The sequence below is a fragment of the Molothrus ater genome, chromosome 5 (genome assembly GCF_012460135.2).
Source record: "Molothrus ater isolate BHLD 08-10-18 breed brown headed cowbird chromosome 5, BPBGC_Mater_1.1, whole genome shotgun sequence".
In the NCBI taxonomy this organism is placed as follows: domain Eukaryota; kingdom Metazoa; phylum Chordata; class Aves; order Passeriformes; family Icteridae; genus Molothrus; species Molothrus ater.
The window spans coordinates 53,845,046-53,867,329 of NC_050482.2; the positions used below are offsets into that span (position 1 = coordinate 53,845,046).

The 22,284-nt window shown below is 37.8% G+C and overlaps 2 protein-coding genes across 4 annotated transcripts in view; one reads left to right on the forward strand and one right to left on the reverse strand.

Annotated features, from left to right (window-relative positions):
- The window catches only part of ALDH1L2 (aldehyde dehydrogenase 1 family member L2), a 29,980-nt gene extending 12,247 nt beyond the window's left edge, over positions 1-17,733 (forward strand). For both annotated transcript variants that reach the window (XM_036400571.2, XM_036400572.2), the window contains 19 exons: positions 380-481; positions 1,041-1,130; positions 1,891-2,025; positions 2,426-2,551; positions 3,921-4,012; positions 4,833-4,980; positions 5,264-5,383; positions 6,995-7,122; positions 9,584-9,734; positions 10,460-10,530; positions 10,635-10,740; positions 11,093-11,180; positions 11,619-11,712; positions 11,981-12,077; positions 12,571-12,669; positions 13,383-13,548; positions 14,107-14,212; positions 15,187-15,386; positions 16,294-17,733. In XM_036400571.2, coding sequence (XP_036256464.1) covers positions 380-481; positions 1,041-1,130; positions 1,891-2,025; positions 2,426-2,551; positions 3,921-4,012; positions 4,833-4,980; positions 5,264-5,383; positions 6,995-7,122; positions 9,584-9,734; positions 10,460-10,530; positions 10,635-10,740; positions 11,093-11,180; positions 11,619-11,712; positions 11,981-12,077; positions 12,571-12,669; positions 13,383-13,548; positions 14,107-14,212; positions 15,187-15,386; positions 16,294-16,349 — 2,175 coding nt within the window. In that variant the 3' untranslated portion in view covers positions 16,350-17,733. The remainder of the gene's footprint in view (positions 1-379; positions 482-1,040; positions 1,131-1,890; positions 2,026-2,425; positions 2,552-3,920; positions 4,013-4,832; positions 4,981-5,263; positions 5,384-6,994; positions 7,123-9,583; positions 9,735-10,459; positions 10,531-10,634; positions 10,741-11,092; positions 11,181-11,618; positions 11,713-11,980; positions 12,078-12,570; positions 12,670-13,382; positions 13,549-14,106; positions 14,213-15,186; positions 15,387-16,293) is intronic.
- Positions 17,734-18,134: 401 nt separating this feature from the next.
- On the reverse strand, positions 18,135-21,747 carry NOPCHAP1 (NOP protein chaperone 1). Of its 2 annotated transcripts, none has more exons than XM_036400574.2 (4): positions 21,675-21,747; positions 20,933-21,019; positions 19,858-19,994; positions 18,135-18,782 (listed from the first exon to the last, which is right to left on the reverse strand). In XM_036400574.2, the coding sequence occupies exons 1-4, from the start codon at positions 21,742-21,744 to the stop codon at positions 18,597-18,599; spliced, it is 480 nt and encodes a 159-aa protein (XP_036256467.1). In that variant the 5' UTR covers positions 21,745-21,747; the 3' UTR covers positions 18,135-18,596. The 2 variants fall into 2 exon arrangements, with proteins under 2 accessions (XP_036256467.1, XP_036256466.1); XM_036400573.1 differs by lacking the exon at positions 21,675-21,747 and adding an exon at positions 21,241-21,439.
- Positions 21,748-22,284: the final 537 nt, after the last annotated feature.

Consider the following 22,284-nt stretch of genomic DNA (forward strand, 5'->3'; position numbering starts at 1 on the left):
CATTGCTCCTTAGAGATTTTTTTTTTCTCCCTTCATTTAAATGCAGAAAAATAACTTTTTGGAGAGAGAAAAAGGAAAAAGTTGAATACATTCATACTGAGGCACATTTTTGTTCTGGAGAATTCAGACAGTGGCTCTGAGTTTGGTGTCTAGGTACTCCCATGAAATTCTGGAGGCTATTTCTTTTGTCAAAGAGACTCAAGGAAAAAACACACAGGTTTGTTCAGGGCAGCACTGGTCCCTTGGAGTTTGGAAATACTAGGTTTAAAAAATTCGAAACCAATTCACCTTGTGGCAGAAAGTCTAATGCTGTCATTCTGAAGTATGACTGAAGAAAAAAGGTGAACCAAGCTAACATTAAATCTACTTTTTCATGTAGGTGGAAGCTGTACATCTAATTGCTAATGGTAAGGCCCCTCGTATACCTCAGCCTGAAGAAGGGGCGACATATGAAGGGATCCAGAAAAAGGAAAATGCAGAGGTAGTGTGAAGTAACACCGTTTTTTTGTGCACAGTACTAGAAAAGTTATTAATTCAGATTACAGTAGCAGCAATATGAAGTTAATGTGAATTTTAACTGAGTTGTTTCCTTACCTCTTTTTCCTGGAATACCTCTTAGGATGCATATAATGGAGCCCTAGGTTAAGTTCCATTTTCCTTTCAGCAGTTACATGTATTTAGAAACTTGGTGTCCTATTTGGGATCATGTACAGGCAGCTAAGAGGCAGCTGCAATTTCAGTGGATTCTTAGTAAGCCACCACACTTGTGAATACAAAATCGAATCAAGATCACTCTCTTTGTTTGCCAACAGGCCATATGAAATTCTCTACCGAAATACATTTGGTTTTAGGAAAAAAAAGTTTTGGCACCTTTCCCTCTAGTGCCAAAAAATAACACCGGCCATATAAACAACAGATAAAAATATTAATTGAATTCCCATATGAGAATTATTTTATCTAAGCATCCCTACTGCATTAGATGATCTTATTTGTGTTTGGGAAGGTGTGGTGGTGCATCCTGGCATGTCTTGATTTCCTAGATCTCCTGGGACCAACCAGCAGCAGCTTTGCACAATTGGATTCGAGGGCATGATAAAGTTCCTGGAGCATGGACAACAATAAATGGACAGGTATGCTCTGAAAACCAGAAGAATATTCTTATCTATACTCCCTTTTTGACTCCTTTTTCTTATAAAATTAAAGATATCTGCATACCGGTGAATATAAATGTCTGTTACACTGGAGTAGCTCTAGTCTGATGACTTTATGTTTTGTGTGTATCTAGAACAGGCACCTAAAGAAATACGCAGAACACAGTAGTTAAGAGTTTTTTAAAGCAGAATTAATTTAATTTGAAGAAAGATAAGTACAATATATGAAAAAAAAAAGAGACATGGTACCAAGGTATGAAGAGTAGAACAAACTGTGCCAGTCATTTTGGGAAGCAGGTATGCATTACAGTATAATACAGCCTATGTAGAGTGGCCAACATCACAGTATGGACAGCAAAACGAAACACTGCGGGCTGCTGAAATAACAGGGTTTCATTTTAAGGAGATGTGGGCCTAGATAGTTTGCAAAAATAAATCTATGAAATTTTATAGAGTGAAGTGGTCCCTCATTCTGGGCATGCACTGTCAAAAGCTGCTCCCTTTCCTGCACTGGTTGCAGTATACACATTGCTACAGCTCAGCTGCTTTGCAGGTTTAGGCAATTTGCAAAGTTTTACTTGTTCTGAGTTGTAAAGATCTAGAAATGTTGTAATATGTTTTCCATGTGTCGGTAATTATATTTTATTTCCATTATATTAAAGCTTCAAAACAGTATAAAAAAGTTGTTAAAACTTTACACACCTCTAACCTGTGTACTTTTAATTACATTTCTTTTTAGGTGGTTACTTTTTATGGCTCATCATTACTTGATGCTTCAGTGCCTGCTGGACAAGAGCTGACAATAAAAGGTGCTTCAAGACCAGGACTTGTGACAAAGAATGGTCTAGTTGTTTTTGGAAATGATGGGAAGATGGTAAGTGCTCAGTCTGGCAAACATAAACATGGATGGAATAGTTTTAGCAAGAAGGGCAAGTAGTGTGGAACTGTCAAGCTAAATAAATCCAGGTGCTAACGACTGACAGCTCATTCACTTGGAGTTTTATCAATCCTCTACCATCCTATAGAGAAGACATTCATGTTGTGCTTTTCACTCAATCCATAGTAATTTCCTATATGGAGTAAAATCTGTTTTTACTAGGAGAGAATTTAAAAGACAGGTACGAGTGGCCTGTGCTAAATTGCCTGCGTCATATCAGATTTCCTGGAAGCAATTTATTTCACTTTTTCAATCACTCTATTAATGCCTAAAAACTCTTCACCCAAGGATGTGCTACCTCCCAAACAATCTAAAATCATATCCTCTCATTTTTCAGGTACTAGTGAGAAATCTGCAGTTGGAGGATGGAAAAATGATCCCTGCATCTAAATACTTCTCTGCTGATGACACAACTGCCCTGGAACTTACAGAAGAGGAGAAAAAGATTGCAGAAGATATCAGAGTAATCCCCTAAACTGCTTCAGTGGGATATTATTCAGACAAAAGCATAACATACTTATTTTTGGCAAGGCATATATTTTGTTTAGTCATGCAAGTAAATTTTTGATAAAATGTACTCAAAGTATATTGGGGGTGAAGGTTTAGTTATTGATATTAATTCAAGTGGGGATTCACTGGTGTATTTGTCTCACTTTACGAAGTTTTCTTTCAGATACAGGTGATACAAAAACAGTCAGTGCAGGTAGTGGTAAATATATAAAGGTGGGATGAGGAACAACAGACTGAGCTTCACCTCATAGAAGTGAGGTTTTCAACACTGGCAGCCTCGGACAGTTCTTGGAATCTTTTTTTCACTGTGGTGTTCATCACTAGGATGTGCTCAGAATGGGCCTGTTGGACAAGCTCCAGGGAGTCTCAAAACAGCCTTCTAAAAGCAAAAGGCAGCAGTTTTCTCACTGTACCTGTCTGCACTTCTTCTGCCACAACCACACACAAGGGGGTGGCTGCCAGAGGGATGGGAACAGCTGGAGCAGAAAACTCTCATAGCCAGAGAGGAACTTTCCTACCCACTCCTGAAATCCATCCCTCTGTAATGTCAGGGGCTTAGCTGAAAGCCACATTTATCATTAAAGTTTTGTGCCGGAGCCAATGAATCATAGATGTCTTCCCTTGTGCTGATTCTGCAGCAGGGTTATTAACTTTTGGCACAGGTCAGGCAGCTTCATGTACTAATATTTTAAACCTCTGATTCAAGATTACCTTGAACCTGCTTGCCAGCAACCTAAATGCTGCCTGAAGCTATTGAATGACTGAGAAAATTATGAAAAGAAGTATGAACTGATCAGTTGATGACACTGCCTGCTAACTGTGAAACTCAGTTATAATTTATTGAAATATTACATTACCAGTTATTGAACTGTTTATTTCTCCATCTCATGCATGCAGCTTAAACTACTTCTCAGGCTTGGCCAGGTGCCTGAAATACCATCAATCCATTCATAAAGTGCCCCAGGCTGTCAATGCCTATACTGATGACACATTCTGTAATGCAATAGGAACTTATTATTTGGAGGATAAAGCATCTTTTAAAAATGGGCCTGAAAAGTTTTAGCATTATACCATTCAGGTTTCTTGCCTGACTGGGTAAAATTACCATGGACAAAATACTATATTTTGATCATCTAATTGTACTGAAAAATTTCTTGTCTGACATCATGTCTCTAGACTGTTTTAGACCCTCTTAAAATAACGTCATGTTTTAGAAACCTTTGAAATAATATATGTTGTAAGTACTAATACTTTGGAAAATACAGTTGGATAAATACTTTCTGCTATTAGATGATTATTCATTATTGCCTCTGTATTATTAGGCTATTTGGAAGAGAATTTTAAGCAATGTTGCTGTGATTGAGGACTCCACAGACTTCTTCAAATCTGGTGCATCATCTATGCATGTTGTCAGGTAGGAATATTCAAAATAAGAAAATTGCAAAGCCAAAGTTAATGAAAAAAGTTGTCATGGTGCATTTAAATCAGTGGTGTTAAAAAACCTAATCCCTCTATGTTTTCCAATAACCTTAATATTCCCTTTCTTACCTTGGAAGCATGTGCAGTTCTTCTCCCTAAGTTATGAGATATTGCTGTAATCCTGCTCTTTCCACTGAAGGAAAATTCCCCTAAACTTCAGGAACATCACGCCCAGGGGAGCATGGTGATGCTCAAACCTGTCTGTGTGCAGCCACAGGTATCACCAGACCAGAGGACTGACTGGGAACCTGAGCAAAGACCTCCCCAGAGGGAAAGAGAAACCTTTCACAGAAAGAATTGAGCCCATGCTTAAAGATGCACTGAGTTTGTCATGGCTTGGGTCACCTTGTTTGCCTTCTTTTTGCAGCACAGACCATAATATAAAACCAGCATTTTTAAACAAACTGATTATTGTGCTGGTTACCTACCAAGCTCAAAGTCCTCCATATTTTGGTTGGAGTAGTCCCAAATATTATTTTCCAATGGCATATCAATATTTTCTAGTAATTGATTTTCAAAAGTTTTATTGAGAGTATTCCAGAAATGACATTTTCTTTTTCATAGCATCCACAATTAAACCAACAGATTTCAGGAAAGTGCACCATTTCTGTGCCCTTGTCAGAGAAACACACACACATATTCACATGTATGCAAACTGAGGCCCAGTTTTGATCCCTTTTGCCCTTCTAATGATTCAATTATCTGGAGAATTCTTTAATTTTTAATTAAACTTACTCCTTCTTCAAAATCTTTAGAATGCTAGAAGAGATCAAACAGAAACATTGTGGACTGCAGCTACAGAATGAAGATGTGTATATGGCCACTAAGTTTGCAGACTTTATTCAGATGGCTGTCAGAAGACTCAGAGGAGAAGACAAAGAAGAAGAGTTAGTCATTGATTATGTAAGGCCTTTAATTTTGCGTCATTGCTTAATCTTTCCTGGGTTTTAGGGGAGGGCAGACAATGCATTTTATTAGACTGCTTGATGCAGTAGGAAAGCAAACTACTTGGTTATACAAACTTCTATATATTTGTATCTGGTTTCCATTACATTTTACTTCTAACAGCCACATATATAGGCTAAAATGTGTCTGGATATTGGCTGCAGATATCAAAAGCTTGTTAAGCTACATTAAAATTTTAGTTATTATAATTTTAAAATAATTTGGTTTTTATTTCACCCAGGTTTCAAAAAATATGAACAACATGACTGTGAATATGCCATACCAATGTTTCATAAATGGGAAATTTATAGATGCTGATGATGGAAAAACATATGACACTGTAAATCCAGCAGATGGATCAGTAAGTAATTTCTAAATATGATCAATGCCAGTTTATTTTATTGGTATTGCCTATTAAAAAGCTGAAACATCACCTGAATATTGCTAATTCTAAAACTTAAATTTTAAAACTTTAATTTTAAAGTATAATAAATTAAACAACCTCCTGAAATAATTTCAAATTTCAGTTTACTTTACATTTTGCGTATTCTTCAATTTTTCCCATTTGAGTCAAGCTGCAAAGCAAAAATAACCTACTTCTACTTCAATTATTACATCACTTTTCACACCCAGCTGAATATTTTACCTTGATTTCATTCTTGTTTAGCTTTGCAAACAGAAATTGATGGAGTTTATTTGTTGAAGAAGTGTTTCTTTTAGGATGTTTTTAGGATATTTGGTATATTTCTGTTGGTAATCAACTTCTTTCTTTTTTCACTTTTTTAATAAATCTGATACCTTAGGGTAATTTTGACACTAAAATGTCTCTTTAAATTCCCAGTAAGAAAAATAACTTTTCAATAGGAAAATACATACTTTTGCTCTTTAGTCCTGAACTACCCAATATTGGTTGAGCAAATCATAACAGTGAATTATATGTAAGAGAAGTGATTCTGATGTTCATGTAGTTGCCATTTAATTCTGAAGTAAATGAAGTCTCCTGAAATCAATGACAAAAATTTCACTATTATTAGAGGCCAGACTCTGATACTTTTCCTGAAACTCATTATAGAATGGAATGAAAGTCAAAACCATTCTGTGTTAGGATTTAAAATGTGTGTATTTAGAACACAATCATCATAAACTACTGTGTGTTTATGGTGGTTTATGATAACAGAAGCTCCATTCCTTAGAAATGGAACATGTGGGAGTTGTTTTAGCATGTTGAGATATTAGATTGTGATACCACACAAAAAGACTTTCAGCTTTTGTTGGAAGTGTAAAATCAATACCACATTGGTTTTATATATGGAAAGAGAGGGTGAGATCCAGTGGGACAATATAGTATAAGCAGGGCAACCCTGATGAAGGGAAGAAATGACAAGGAGGACTCCATTGATATCAGAAGGCTAATTAATTACTTTATTATACTATATTACATCTAAACTGAATCTGCACCAGCACTCAACTCAACTGAACAGAATCTTGTCCCTGTCTGCTGACTGACAGTCTGGACATGCACTTGGCCCTGATAGGCCAATGAAACAAAACACTATCACTTTGAGTAAACAATCTCCATATTGCATTCTACTTTTGCACAAACACAGGCCCAGCAAATGAGATAAGAATTGTTTCTTCTTTCTCTGAGGTTCCTCGCTACAATTCCCAGAAAATATCCTTGGGAAGGTGTGCCTTGCTTTTCTCTGTGAGGAGAAACGTGGCCACAGGACAATGCACCTTACTTTGAAGAAAAAGAAAGATTAAGGAATCTGTCTCCCTGCAGTGTCCTCCAAATTTTGCCACCTCAATTGTGTCTAAACCTTTTGCAGCCCACGTGGCTTGCCCATGACAACTGTCACAGATGAGGATATTAAGTATTTGCTTATACCCAGTCTAGAAGTTTGGGAGGAAGGAGTAACATTCTGTATCCCAATATTTCTTTTTGAGCTAACACAATGCTACCTTTGCACAGGTAATAGCCAGTGTATCTTCTGCCTCTGTGGCTGATGTTGACAAGGCAGTGGCAGCAGCGAAGGAGGCTTTTGAAAATGGTGAATGGGGGAGGATGAATGCGAGGGAAAGAGGGCGACTCATGTACAGGTATGTACAAGACAGCTTGCATTTGTTTCATTTCCTCAAATCTTGTTTTGTTTCTCTGAAGAATTGTTGTATACATTTTCTGAAGGCGATGGATGTTCATAACTCCACTGTCAGAGGATCCAGACTAGCCATCTTTTCACCCCCTGATTGATTTCAGTGCAGCAGCCTCAGCTCTTAGCCTGCCAACCTTTCTTGTGTCAGAGAAGAACTTGTGGTCTCTCACTGCTGCCAACCTTTCATTATTATTTATGAATGGAAGCAAAGAATTTGAGCAAAATATATTTTAAATACTTGATGTCTTCATTTAATCTACATGAGTTTCATTGCAAAGATTGAGAATTCCCTTGTAAACCCCCATCCTTCCATATAAATGAGGCTAAGCTTTAAAAACCGTCTGTGTGAGTTAGGCAGGCAGAGACTTGACCTTGCTAAGCCTGCCTGCATGTGCACTCCATACAGTAAATATACACCTTCATTGCCACTAATTTTGAAGTAGACTGTAACTGATGCTAGATTTTTCCAGGATCACATGCCAGCAGCTGGCTAAAGAGCCACTGTAGGAGATGTGTTATGGTCTGCAGAGAAAGAACTGTCCTGTGCAGGAATTTTCTAAGCTAATTCAAACATTTACCTGAGATACTTCTATCTCTTTTTTGTATCTGTCTCACTGTGTCTAGTTAATGCCTGGTTCTTATTTTTGGCCGTGTTGCTGTTGGTTCAGAAGATAAGCAGAGGTTTTGTTGAATTAATGCTATTTTAATGGTGAGCTTTGATTCTTGAAGGGGTAGAGGTGATCTTAGAAAGATGGCAATGCTGATTAGATAGTGTGAGCATGACACAGGAGGCAGCTAATAAAATCCCAAGTATTATAGATTCTCCATATGCAGTACGATGCTTCTCCCAAAGCAGAGGGAGAACACTGTCTTGCAAACTTCAGGTGACTAGAAGCATCAGAGCTTCCCTATAAAGAAAACCTCTTTTGTGGGCTATATAAAAAACTTTCAATGCTTTTTCAGGTCTAAACATGCAAATGAATGAGCAGATATGAGTAAAGAAGCTACTTTTTCAGGTTGCTTCTCCTGAAAAAATGCCACATGTTTTATAAGACATTGCAGGAATCTTAGCAAAAAAAGAATGAAAGCAAAGTGAAACATTCTTATCTTATTAACTATGTGACCAGGCCATGGAAAAATGCCTGCAGGACTCTTGCAAAGTTAGTAGTCATCACAAGAGAAAATAGGCAAGTCAGAGCTGAACATTAAATACTTATGTTTTTCACAAGTGTGCACATATTCAAGGCATGCATAAACTTGTGTTTAATTTGTATCAGGAATGTAGAGTACTTGAGAGACAAAGTTAACTCTGACCTAAAGAGAAAATTTTAAGGTGTGAAAACTCCTGCTCTGTTTTAGACTTGGAAGATTTGCAAGAATAGCTATATTAGGTATAGAAAAATACAGTTCCCTTACACTGGGCTGGTTATCCCTGGATTAAAAGCTTTGCTTAGGGAACTCATTCTTTAGGATAAAACACCAGAGTGTTTATGTTGCAAACCATTCCCAGTGGATAAAAGCTATCTCTGGACCACCTTAATTGAAATAAGGCCCCTTGTTCTCAGGCCTCTGTTCAAACTGCAGATTTTGAGTGCTGAACCAAAGAGAATGTGTGTGCCATTAAAGCTCCTAGCTCTGCTGCTTTGTCTTAAGGAATCATTAATAGAAAATATTAAGCACACTTTATATGGAACCTTCTCCTTTGTCCCTCACATGCCCAAATCCATTCTCTTACACAACACTGCCAACGCCGTGACCTCTATCTGGGTCTCCAAGATACACTTAAAAGAGGTACTAAAAGAACATTTTCCCTCAGCTATGCAAATGCTTTAAATGGTCAGAATTTACATAATGGAAAAATTTCACAAGTTTCACACCCAGTTTTGAATACTCTTTACAGGATCAAAAATGCACTTTTCTTAAGCTCTTAAAATTACGTGGGAGCACTGATTATATATCTGAGTACCAAATCTCAGAGGGAAGTTGAAGAAAAACATTAATGCATGTGAGACAATGTGGAAGACTGAACGTGAAAATTCTTTGATGCAAACAGACCTGAACAGGGGACACTAAACTAACAGTAGTGCCTCATAAGTACAGGTATCAATCTGTGCAGATGTATTTTTGAGACACTGATAGTTATTATCAATTTAGTAATACTTACTACGGTCTTACTTACACCTTAAGTGAGTTTGCACAGTTCATGTTTTCATTCAGTCTCTACTACAGCCAATGTGAAGACATTTGCAGAGTAATGGGCAATTGTTCAATCCTTCACTGATATTAAGGGCGGTGCCTCCACCTCCAAATTTAGTGGCAATGCTATTTTGATTATGCTTCTCTGCCACACCTAATATAATTTTAGATGTCATTTCCTATAATGCAGATTTTTAACATTTTTATTAAAGACTTGCAGATCTGATGGAAGAACATCAAGAGGAGTTAGCGACAATAGAGTCTATTGACTCAGGAGCTGTCTACACTTTAGCTCTGAAGACTCATATTGGAATGTCTGTGCAAACATTCAGATACTTTGCTGGATGGTGTGACAAAATTCAGGCAAGTGAATATGTAAAGGAAATGATCAATGGCAGTGCTTCTCTACACTTCTTTTTTGTTGTTATTCTTCTGAAACAGTGCCAAAAATTAGTAAAAGGAAAAATTTACTGAGGAATCAAAAACTAAAGCAAAATTAGAATTTTACCTAGAATGGGTCGCTCTGTCAATACAAAAGGAAAGTCCACCTCCATCTGGAGAATATGGATTTAGACTGTGGCTCTAAATAGTGAAGAAATCAGCTGAGGTGTCACAGTGGATATACTTGCTTGGTCAGCTCTTGGTTATTCATGAAGCAGAATGTCACTGTGCTTATTAAGCAGGTAAGTGCAGAGACTTGAGCTTTGCTGCAGTCTGACCAAGGCTGGTGAGTTTGCTTGATGGCAGAACGTGTGGCACACGTTCAAGAACATTTCTTCCAGTATCTTTGAGACCAATCAAGAATATCATCCAGCTTTTTTTTTGTTCATCAGACCCTTGATTTATGTTCTCCCATACTTTTTTTTAATCTGTGCTGTTATTTCACCCAGCTGACAATCAGGACTTGATTACAATATCTACAATAGGAAATCATACAGTAGAAGCAGCTGTTCCCCTTTCCCTCATGCAAAAATGCTTGTGGTTTTGAAGCCTACTCTGTAGCTTTCTGAAACATACTTACATGGCAAATATATTTGTAATAAAAGTTATAAATCAATATGAAGATTTGTCCCTCCTTCGTCTTTTAGGGTGCTACAATTCCAATTAACCAGGCCCGGCCAAACCATAATCTAACATTCACCAAGAAAGAACCAATTGGGTGAGTGTCACTTTTTCTTCTTAGTGACAGATTTGACATGCAGAAAAGCCATTGAAAAGCTGCCATCAAATATGTAATCTTTCCCTGCTTTTCTCTACCTGAAGTGTCTGTGCAATTATTATCCCCTGGAATTACCCACTGATGATGCTTGCCTGGAAGAGCGCAGCATGCTTGGCTGCAGGCAATACCCTTGTACTCAAACCAGCTCAGGTAAGAACAAAAAGAAATATACAGATGGCCCAGATGCCCCTGTTCAGGCAGAATGATTTAGGCAATATAGCAGATTTCACTCACAGATTGATCTGTCATGTGTTGACTGTGTCATATATTTGAAAGTGCATTTGTAATAATACAAACTGCCATGGTGATAAAAAGTATTGATTGACTCCAATTCTGCTCTGATGCTAATCTCATTTTCAAGAATTAATTATTTTCCATAAGCCATCACTTCTAATATGCCAATACAGGTGAATATTATATCAAAACTAAATGCATTGAATGTAAAAGGTATCATCATGCATTTGATTAAGACAGGAGACCTAATCTAAATGTTTCTACTTAGGTCACACCTCTGACGTCCTTGAAGTTTGCAGAACTCTCAGCTAAAGCTGGATTTCCTAAGGGCGTTATAAATATTCTGCCTGGTTCAGGTAAAACTTGAACTCATTATTTTTCTGGGAGAGGTCATGCTAAAACTGGTGAAATTCTTCACCTTTTTGAAGCTCTATTACATAGGTCTTTTCACAGGTACTAGGCTTGCATCTTTTCATGCAGTGATTTCATATGTTTCCAGAAGAGAATTGGAAAAATCTGGCTTTAGTTAGTGGTAGGAGCTGTCAGCCTACACCCTTTACAAGTTCACACAATTGACATAAACACTCTGGAAAAGAATGTATTACAGAGAAACCTGTTCACCTAATTGTGAAGCTTATTCATAGTCATAGGAATAAAGTTGCAAATATAAATAGAAATGTGATACTGTATTTGATTGTGGTGTAAGCTCCTTCTCAGCAGCTCCAGTGCTGCTGCTGGAATAGTAAAAATTGTCCATGTACCATCCAGTTACACTGCTTTCCTCACTCTGATAGGTGGCTTAGTGGGACAGCACCTCTCTGAACATCCAGATGTTCGCAAAGTTGGATTCACTGGTTCAACACCAACTGGTAAACAGATCATGAAGAGGTACTCTCAGCAAATGAATCATAAATAAACCCTACTTAGTCTGGTTCTGAAGTACCTTACTAGATATGCTGTGCATGTAGCAGTAATGAAAAAGCATAACTGTATATGGTTGTTTACCCCTATGTAGAATTCTGTTAAGTCACTACTGGACAGTAGAGGTTTATACATTTTCACTAGTTATGATTCAAAGGAAATAATTGAAAAATATATTAAAAATTGGGTTTATATTACTATTTTGGGTTTATATTACTATTTTTATTTTTTACAGTGCAGCTGCTAACCTGAAGAAAGTTTCTCTGGAACTTGGTGGCAAATCACCATTGATCATATTCAGTGACTGTGAACTTGACAGAGCTGTAAAAATGGTAATGTTACTTTGAAGTAAAATTTATTCAAAGCCTTTGTGTACATCCTCACAGTACTGCCATATTCTTCTTGACTTGACAAAAAAAATACCAGGGATCCTTTACATGAAAAACCTTGAGATCTGTTAGAAAACAGTCATATTTCTTTATGCTAGCACAATTTAACTGTCCATGCTGCCCCAAAAAGGCAATACTACAAGAAATATACATTATCAATTACAACAAAACAAAGAATTGAGCTCCGTATTGCCATATAGTTTTTAGTTCATCAATCGATCAATCAATCAATCATGCATCAATTATCAATCATAATAATTCACCTTCCCTACCAGCCATATTGTGTTCAAAGTTCATAAATAAGATGTTGCATTGGTAATATCCTTTAACATAAAGCATTAAGCCTCTGGGGTCACAAACACTGCATACAACCTAAGGGAACAGAATGGAGACTGAACAAAATGCATATAAATATTTATGGTTTTTTCCTGATCAGGGTATGGGAGCAGTGTATTTCAACAAAGGAGAAAACTGCATTGCAGCTGGCAGGCTGTTTGTGGAAGAATCAATTCATGATGAGTTTGTTAGAAAAGTGGTAAGATATTCAAGGACTAAAGTTTAAGCATATGTTTTACTGTGGCAGAAGGATCCACTAGTTTTATACACACTTGTGTTTCTTATTTTCAATGACCCATTTTCTCATTATTGCTTATGATAGACAGTGATGCTTCTCAGGGACCTCTTACATGGTTAAAAGGAAGCATTGAAGGGAGATATTTGTACCAGTAATACACAGATAAGTGGCAGTACCTTCAGTGAAAGTTCATATTTGACTAGAAAAATAAGATTACAAATAATTACTGAACTCAGGTCAATGTGATTGAAGAAGGCTTCTGTAAAGTCAAAAAAAGGAATATAGGAAGCATAGCTAGAATAATACAAAGGTCGCTATTAAAAAATGCAATAGTCGCCATGTTGTGGCACTGGAGAATTCATTTATTTTGCTTAAGAACAGGAAATGTCTGTCCTAAGTCATTTACCACTGGTAAAAGTTAACATTTTGCATACCTATCTTAATAGCAGAAGATAATACACACATGAACAAAGCATCAAAAACTTTAGGAAGTTATTAGAGATTATGAAACAAAAGACAAAGCCTAATTATAAAAAGGGAAAAGCATTATATCTAGGAATCCAGTATTTTCTTAGATTCCATCTTCCTAGCACCAAAGACAGCATTCCTAATTTCTGGTCACTTTAACAATATTGCTGTGTTATGTAACTTCATTTTAATTGGGTAACCCATAGGTTGAAGAAATAAAAAAGATGAAAATTGGCGACCCGCTTGACAGATCTACAGATCATGGTCCACAAAATCACAAGGCACATTTGGAAAAGCTGCTGCAATACTGTGAAACTGGAGTAAAAGAAGGAGCCACTCTAGTGTATGGAGGAAGACAAGTACGTAGACCAGGTAAAAGGCTTTCCAGAGATATTTAGAACTTCTACACTTTATACAAGAGCGGTCACGATTGTCTCAGCTGTATTTTGTGGAGTTGCAGTATTGTGGGAACAGTACCAGGTAAGCCCATGATACTACAGAGCTTTCAAATCTCATATTATGAGAAGCTGTGCAAATAAAGTATGAGATCTTTATTTAGATCTTACAATCCATCTTCTTGTCGAGTAGCAAGAAAAACAGTGGCCTCTATGATTTGCCTTAACCTTGTCTTCCTGCTGTCAGATAACAGGGTCTTCCCCCAAGAAGTCACCTGGGCTGTGGCACGCAGACCTCCCAGCCTGGCAGGGAACAGCACACGTTATCACTGATGTAGAGGCTGTTCTTTTACCCTTTTGTCTGCTATTTCTCTTGAAGTGCATGCATTTCCATTCATACTTCATTTGTAATTATTTTCTGTTTCAAGTTGCAAGTTATTTATGACCTCAAAGCATGGGACAGAAATGGCCTGGACAACAGCAAACCCTTAAGCACTTTTACCATGCTCAAAACCATGCTCTATCCTCTCTTTAGGTTTCTTCATGGAACCCACTGTATTCACAGATGTTGAAGACCATATGTATATTGCCCAGGAAGAATCCTTTGGTCCTGTGATGGTCATCTCTAAATTTAAAAATGGGTATGTTCTCGTCTGGTTACTGTATTTTCACCCAAAGTGAAGAAGTAACAGCATACACAGTAGTTTGTAAAATCTTGTTAGACCAATCTGAATACCTAGTATTTAGTGAAACGTTTTAGTGAAATTTGAGTGGTAATTGCAACAGCTTGATAAAATTACAAAATGTGTATTTTTCCCAGTGGAATTACTTATTTTTCCTGTTATAGAAGACTGCAGTGTTGTGTATTGTGTAACACTGGCACATTACTGTTGCAAATGAAAATTCCTCTATATATTTTGTAAATTGTATTTTCTAATCTCTTTCATTCTGGATCATAAGAATTATTTAGCATACAGATGAGATTAAAACACTACATAGAAACTTCACATAAATATTTCCATCAGGTTTCATCTTCTGCAGTTTGATAATAAAGTTAAGAACCGGCCATGTAGATAACCTTTCACATCCATAAATTCTGTAGTCTTAAGGAACTGCATTGAATTTTTTAAAGTTTTAAACTACTATTGATTTTTGAAGCTGTATGGAGATGAGATGCAGATAGAAAATAGCACTCTGGAAATAGTCTGAAAAGTTATGTCTTGATAGCAGTTTAAATTCCAGCTTTTATTCTGCATTAACTTGTAAAGATGGACACAATTTTAGCAAACTGATTGATCATATGCTTTACCAGGCATTTTTGTATTGCTCTAATTCCCAAGTTGTACAGTAGCAACATTTTCCAAGGCATTTCTCAGTGTAGATATTAACCTTTGAAAAGTGAAGTTACGAGCTTCATGACCTTGAAACAAGGGTGTGAACTGCCATGGATCTGTCAGATTGACACACAGATCTGTCCTTAATAAGTCATCTTTTAAAAAGCTCACTGGAGAAGAAAGGCCATGGGAAAAATTGCTTCAATGACACTGAAGGTAGAAGGTTGCTAACACTTGTTTATTTTACCTAGTTGCAATTAAATAATTTATTTCCCCCACAGGGATGTTGATGGAGTATTGCAACGGGCAAATGCCACAGAATATGGCTTAGCTTCAGGAGTTTTCACAAAAGACATAAACAAAGCTCTCTACATCAGTGAAAAGCTAGAAGCTGGGACAGTTTTTATTAACACTTACAACAAAACTGACGTGGCAGCGCCATTTGGTGGATTTAAACTGTCTGGCTTTGGGAAAGATTTAGGTAAGTTGTCCCCTTCCCTCATTTATTGTCTCAGAGTCCTAATCAATGAAAGAATTACAATCCTTAACCCAATTCCTCTCCCTCCCTAAATATTCCCACTTCAATACCTCCCATTCATCATTTCCTGTACATTTGTTAAATAACACAGAATATTCCTCTCCAACTGCTCTGAGAGCAAACAAATAAATTACAGCTTTTAGAGCTCTGTACAGGCTACAAAAGGCTGTCAAGTAACAATGGTATTGGCCAAAATATTAGTTCCTTCAGAGAGAATGCTAATTTAGGTTTCTCGTCTAGGTAAGAGCATGGGAAACTTTTTATAGCTTAAAATGTCACCAAAATTTGTCAACAGACTCAGAAAAAGATGCATTAAAACCACTCTCTTTTCAAAATAACTTTCTAGAAAAGTGAAGTCCACTCTGTCAAAGAAGCTTTGCAAGTCTGGACAGATCAAGCTTCAGGGGAGAGAAAAAAGGAAAATCAAATTTCATTCACACAACAGATTTTTGCTTTTGGAATCTTCAAAGACATTTCCTGAAAACAAAATGAGTGATGATGTCAGGGAAAAAAAGATTACTGATTTTCACACAGCTTCTCTATCTCTGACCTTTAATAGAGGAGAAGCAAAGTTCATAAATACAGCTATGAGTCCCCAGTGGCCCTCTAAAGACTGCTACTGCTTGGGGAGCTGCTTGTAAAGTCCAGTTCCTTTTTCTTCCACATCTGTTGGGTCTAGCCCCTTGTCAAACCAGGCTTGTAAATCACAGTGGGAAGGTAATTAGTTTTCATTGTTCCTTAAGGACTCAAATATTGGCTACAGTGTTTCAAATTTTTTCATAATAAAAATTACAGTCTGACACAATTCATTTAGCTGCTGTTCTAACAGGTGAATATTGTGCTTGTACAGGTGAAGAAGCTCTTCATGAATATCTCAGAACCAAAGCCATCACTGTAGAATATTAAAGTAACAACTTCACTTGGGAAGCAGAGTTTGAATCTTGATTACCACATGAAGCGCTTGATACCACACCTAGGATATGCTGTCTGCAGTGCTACAACCAAAAAAACAAATACTCATTCCACAGATAAGTTTCTACAAATTAGGTCCAGATTTTAGTCTGACAGACAATGACTTTTGGAAATCACCCTGAAGTTATTTAAATTATGTAGCAGCAACAGCTGGTAGCACAATTTCCCCCCATCCTCCCCTCACCAAACCCCCCCCAAGAATATGGTTCAGTTTCTGTTTTTTAAATAGAACTGAAGAATAAGTTCTCACACACCTACTTCATATTTCTGTGACATAATGTTTACATGATCATTTTAAATCCTTAGTCATTAGGCTTCCAAAGTTGAACTAGAATATACTGATTATGCCATTTTTGCTACAAACCAGTTCAGGTTTTATGGTAGCAATGAAACGCTCTGCTCTGGTGACTTTTCAGCAGTTCAGAAAATCTTTGTGCCATAAGAAGTAAATCAATGCAAGGAAGTGCACTTACTATGATCTTTGTATAGTACATACAGAGTTCAATATTGGTGTTAAACTATGCATATCAAGCTAAAGTTACTGAAAATATTTTCTACCTTTTTGTTGATACAGAATGTGTGATCTGCCTGCAGTTTGAAAGGTGGTTACATTAATGGATTAAAATCACATTTTGTGTCTGTGCACATGGACTGTAATCACTGTTTCATACTGTATGATTATTACTTTGTATTTCACACTTTTGAGTTCTTTTTAATCTCTGGGAAAATGCCTTGTTAAATGACCAAGATCAGATGTTGGTTTTCAAACTTTTTTCAGTTTGGAAGAAATTTTCTATAGATTGAGACCTTATTTAACTAAGCCTTTTAAGACTCCTTGCTCTTAGAATGCAAAAACACCCAAAGTTCATTTATCTGTGGGCTGTTATTAAAGGTAGCAGTCTGATTCTTTGATCCCCATCCTTCCCCTTCACTAAAATATTCCGTGGTTTAATCAGTAAATCATCTTATATTTAAGCCACATTGTAAAAGAAAGACTAGAATCTCTGTTATTTCTTACCACAAATACTACAGAAACAGGTATTAAAACTAGAACTTTAAGTACAGGATTCAAAATAAATTCTATAGATAACTGCAGATTTCAAGTCATGACATTAAGTTTAATATTTGAGCAAATACAGTATAGAAAATTTTACTTTAATGGTGTAGAAAATACAATGTTCCTTTACAAGAAACAATGACATCCAGGAGCATGACAGATTCTTCTGAAATGCAGACTGATCTATGAAGTAAATGTAATAGCCCAAACCATTGTATTTGATCAATCTGAGGTAAATAAAATGGGACACATTTTCACTGATTCTGGTTTCACAATTGTGTCAAACCAACTTAAGTACAGGCCAACAGAAAATTCACCTTTTCATCCTTCTGTCAGTAACAAAATGGAGATTGGAAACATGGCAGGGAAATCAGGGGATGAGAAGTGTAGCTTAAAGCCATCTTAACACCCCAGAGGCAGCCTTGATCCTTTGAGTATGGAGAGTGTTTGCACCACAGCTACAAAGGTTTCCCAGAGGAGCCTCTAAGCTCCCTGTGCTGGTGTGGAGCCCAGTGCAGGCACACAGGGTAAGTACTAAGTAATCCTTTGCTGAACTCTCTGCTCATGGCTGTCCTTACCCAGGCTGGCTCAGCTGGAAATGAGCTCAGCCACGGCTCCAGTGTTGAGCAGTCACTGCCATTAATGAAATGTAGACATACCTCTAGGGTACTTAAAGATCATGTTTAATAGTGAAGAGAGTGTACATAACACTTCACAGTACATAGAATATGAAAACAAAGCTTTTTTCCTAGTTAACTCTTTCTTGCCCCTGAAGCAAAAACTTCTATCTTCCTATAAAAAAAAATTTTATTCAACAAACAAAGCGACAGAACAAGAATTTTCAACTTTCAAGTGCCCCTTTACTCTAGCTGCTTTCTTGGTGTAATCTACTATGAAGTGCATTTCCCTGTTATTTGATGAATAAAATTGCACTTCATTCTTCAGAAACCCAGCCTTCCCCAGCCATTAGCGGATCCTGAATTCTCCACCATGTAAACTATAGCATTTCATGGGATCCTCAGAGATGCTACACTGGGAAACAAAGTGGTTTAAAGGACAACTCTTTGAAGTGAAAAAACATGATTTGGTTGGTTTGGGGTTTTTAAAAGTAAAATAAAATGGATTTACTCATTTGCTTTGCTGTCCAAAATTTCTATTTTGCCCTTTTCTCCCTTTTGTTTAGGAAACTTAATGTTGTCTACTGTCACTTCATCCGTTACAGAGTCATCTTCATCAGATTCTGAATCATCTTCTGAAGTCAGCGACTCCTCATCTGTATCAGAATCACTCAGTTCAACTACAGCCACATTCTGAAAAAAAAAATCTTGGTTTACATGTTATATATACTACATACATACACATATATATACACACACACTACAGCACTTCTATCACTGGAATAAAACAAGGTAAACACACTAAACAGCCTGCTACCATAAGAAAATCACAACCACCATAAAAAAGACTTTTGGGTTTTCCTAGGGATTTACAAATATCATGAAGAGATTAATCAATATTACTGGCCTATAGGAAATCTAAGGCCATATTTATATCACTATCAAAGAAAGAACTTAGTCAATAGCTGAACTCAGATTGTCTAAATCAGGTATTTAAACTAACAAGCAGCAGGCAACAAAACTACTTTTCAGTAAAAAATTCAAATTAAAACATTTAGTGTATAAGGGGTCTTTACAAAAATACAAACACATGTAGATATAGATATTAATATAGTTTATATCTTATAACGTAGTAGTATTCAGGGCACTACAACTACGCTAAAATAACAAGCAGTTTAAGCCACCAGAATATCTTTTGAAGAGATCTCCTATATCCATATAGAGAGCCATAATTTTGAGGTCTCCTTGGCCAGAAGGCATTTGGCTGGGTCATGCACATATATCACCTTCAAAATAAAGTTTTCTTATATAAGCATGTGGCTGCAGCACTTCAGTTAAAACAGAAATAAAATATTTATGTGACTGTAAATAAACAGACAAATAGCAGCAACAAAGGATCACAACAACACTAACAACTTTTCTAAACCCAAGATCTAGTCATTCCTAAAAATGCCAACAAAGCAGAGCTGAAAGCCAGTTATTACTCTTATACTAAAGCCTTCTGTTATGCCTTACTAGGCTTTATATTGTCCAGTTTCTAAACATAATCACCTAGATGACATTTAAAATACAATTTTTTACTTTTGATTCAGAGTTGTAGATTCAAAAGCATGTCTTATTCCAGTCTTAAACTACTTAATCCCCTGTGATTAAATTCCTCAAGTATGATGGTAAAGACGTCACTTTATCTATCATATTACTCATTCTAAGATCAGAGAGTTATTTTAATCCCATCTAGATTGATGTTAAAATAGGAAAATATATTTACCATTTCTATAACTTCTTCTGTTTCACTGTCTAGATGTTCAATATCAAACTGATGAGTAGGTGCTGTTACCATTTTTCTTTTGAGCTCATCATTTGCCTGGGCCATCTGTGGTAAAAAGCTCTGTACTCGGTCCAAAACTGAAAAGATACATACATATGTAAAGTCAAAGAGATGCTCGTTAGTGTTCACATTTATACCTCAGATATGAGCCTTTATAACAGATTCCATTTCAACTGTAATTTCCAGCTGTCTACAATAACTAAGTATAGACTGAAGGTCTTAAAGAAGATGGAAAAATTAGCTGCAGCAGATGCCATGATAGACTAATGAAAGGTCAACATAATTACCAAAAGAAACTCTGAAATTAAGATGGTGGAAGAGAGATGGAAGCTCCAGGTTGAAGTATAAAGCACTTATCCTATACAGCTCCAGTGGGACTTCACAAGAATTTTAATGTAATCAATGGAATTAGGAGAATCACACTCATAACCCTTCCTTGGAGGAAGACAATATTTTCACCTCCACAATTTCTTCAAATAAACTGCTCCACACATGCAGATGAGCCAAACACTAGTTTTCTTTCTTTAAGAAGAGGTACTATTTCAGGTGAGCTCCACAAAGATCTAACAGGTATAATCTATCTTTGAAACACTGTCATTTTTGAAGAGACTTTTATCCAACAAAGAATTTGATGTAACAATCTTTTTAAATTTCAGATCAATCACAAAACATAAAATAATTTGACAGGAGCCCTTTTTAAATTAAATGCTTTAATACAACAAATATACTGAGAAATTACTTCTAAAAAAGAGCCCCAAAAACAAAATCTTCTAAAAAATACACTGGGAAAGAACAATCTTTAGAGCTGTAACGCCAGCATTGCAAAATCTAGTTATGCAGCAGTTATGTGACTCACCAGTGGGACATGGAATTGTAATGGGAGGAGGATCTACCACCTCTAGAAACTGAACACAAAAGCTTCTCCCTTTTCAAGGAAAGCACCAAAGCAAAAGTTGTGTCACAAATGTTATCTATCACTTGACACAGTACCAGGGACAAGCTCCTCCGTACTTACCATTGCTCCTTGGCACCTTAACCGTCTGTAAAGTTGTGGCCTTCTTGCTGCTTAATTTTGAATTAATCAGCAAAATGTTTTCCAGCCCTGCAAACAAACAAATGAGTATTGAAATGCTTAAGCTTACAAGTTCTCCATAATTGCCATCAGCTTTTTCTGCTCTTGGAAGAAATACTGGGCTACACAGGCCAGGGGTCTCAGCCTGCAGGTCACCTTTCATACACTCCTTGAGTTTAAGCTAAAATTCCTTAAGCTGTTTTTGAGACAAATTTTGATTAAGCTAGAGTTATAGCAATTAGAAAAACAACCTCTAATTCCCCTCTGCAAGGCACGGTGAGGTGGGAGCTGAGGCGTGCCGTCGCACTGATTTAAATCCGGGTGCCAATGACCTCTGCTAACCGTGGGCAGCAGCAGCGCCGGAAAACCCAAACGGGTGCCAGGGAATTCCGCATTATTTATTCTTATTATCCTTATGACCACCAACGAAGCCATCCTCCTGGTATCATTAATTAAAGCGCAGCGTTCTGTCTTTTTAACTTTTTTCTTTGCTCTCATAAAAACGTCGCTACGACTTCCCGTAGCTTAACGTGGATTTCCCCGCATTACCCCTCCCCGCGACAGCAGCTCTTCAACACACGCGGGATGCAATCACCAGTGGGTCACCGGCGGCCCGACAAGCCCCTCCCTCGGGCTACCGGGCCGAGCCAAGTCCCCGCTGGCTGCAGGCCGGTGCCGGACTCACCTGGCCGGGGCCGCACGTCCAGCAGCTCCCGGGCCGCGGCCGGCCCCGCCGCGCCGCCGGGGCCCGCCATGCGCCCGCCCACACGGAAGTGGAGCGGCCCGCGCGCTCGGCGACGGGTCGCCCCCTGCCGGGCGGGAGGAGCAGCGGCGCTGCCGCCCGTGCGCGACAGCGGGGCAGCGCTCCGCTGGGAGATCGTCGTGACATGGACTGAACCTCCTGAAACACAACAAGGACAAAGGCACGGGGGGCAGCCGTGTCCTGGCGTGCATTTAGAAGGGCATTGCCAGCAGGTCAAGGTTGGTGGTCCTGCTCCTCTGCTTAGCCCTGGTGAGGCACAGTTGGAGGGCTGTGTCCAGTTCTGAGCTCCTCAGGACAAGACGGATATGGAGCTCCTGGAGTGGGTCCAGCGAGGGCAACAACCGTGATTAAGGAACTGAATCATCTCTTTAAGAGGAAGGGCTGAGGCAGCTGGAGGCCTGTTTAGCTTTGAGAAGAGATGACTGAGAGGAGATTTCATCAGTGGCAAGAATGACAAGAGGATGGAGCCAGGCTCTTCTTGGTGCTACCAAGCAACAGGACAAGAGGCAGAAACTGATGCACAGGAAGTTCC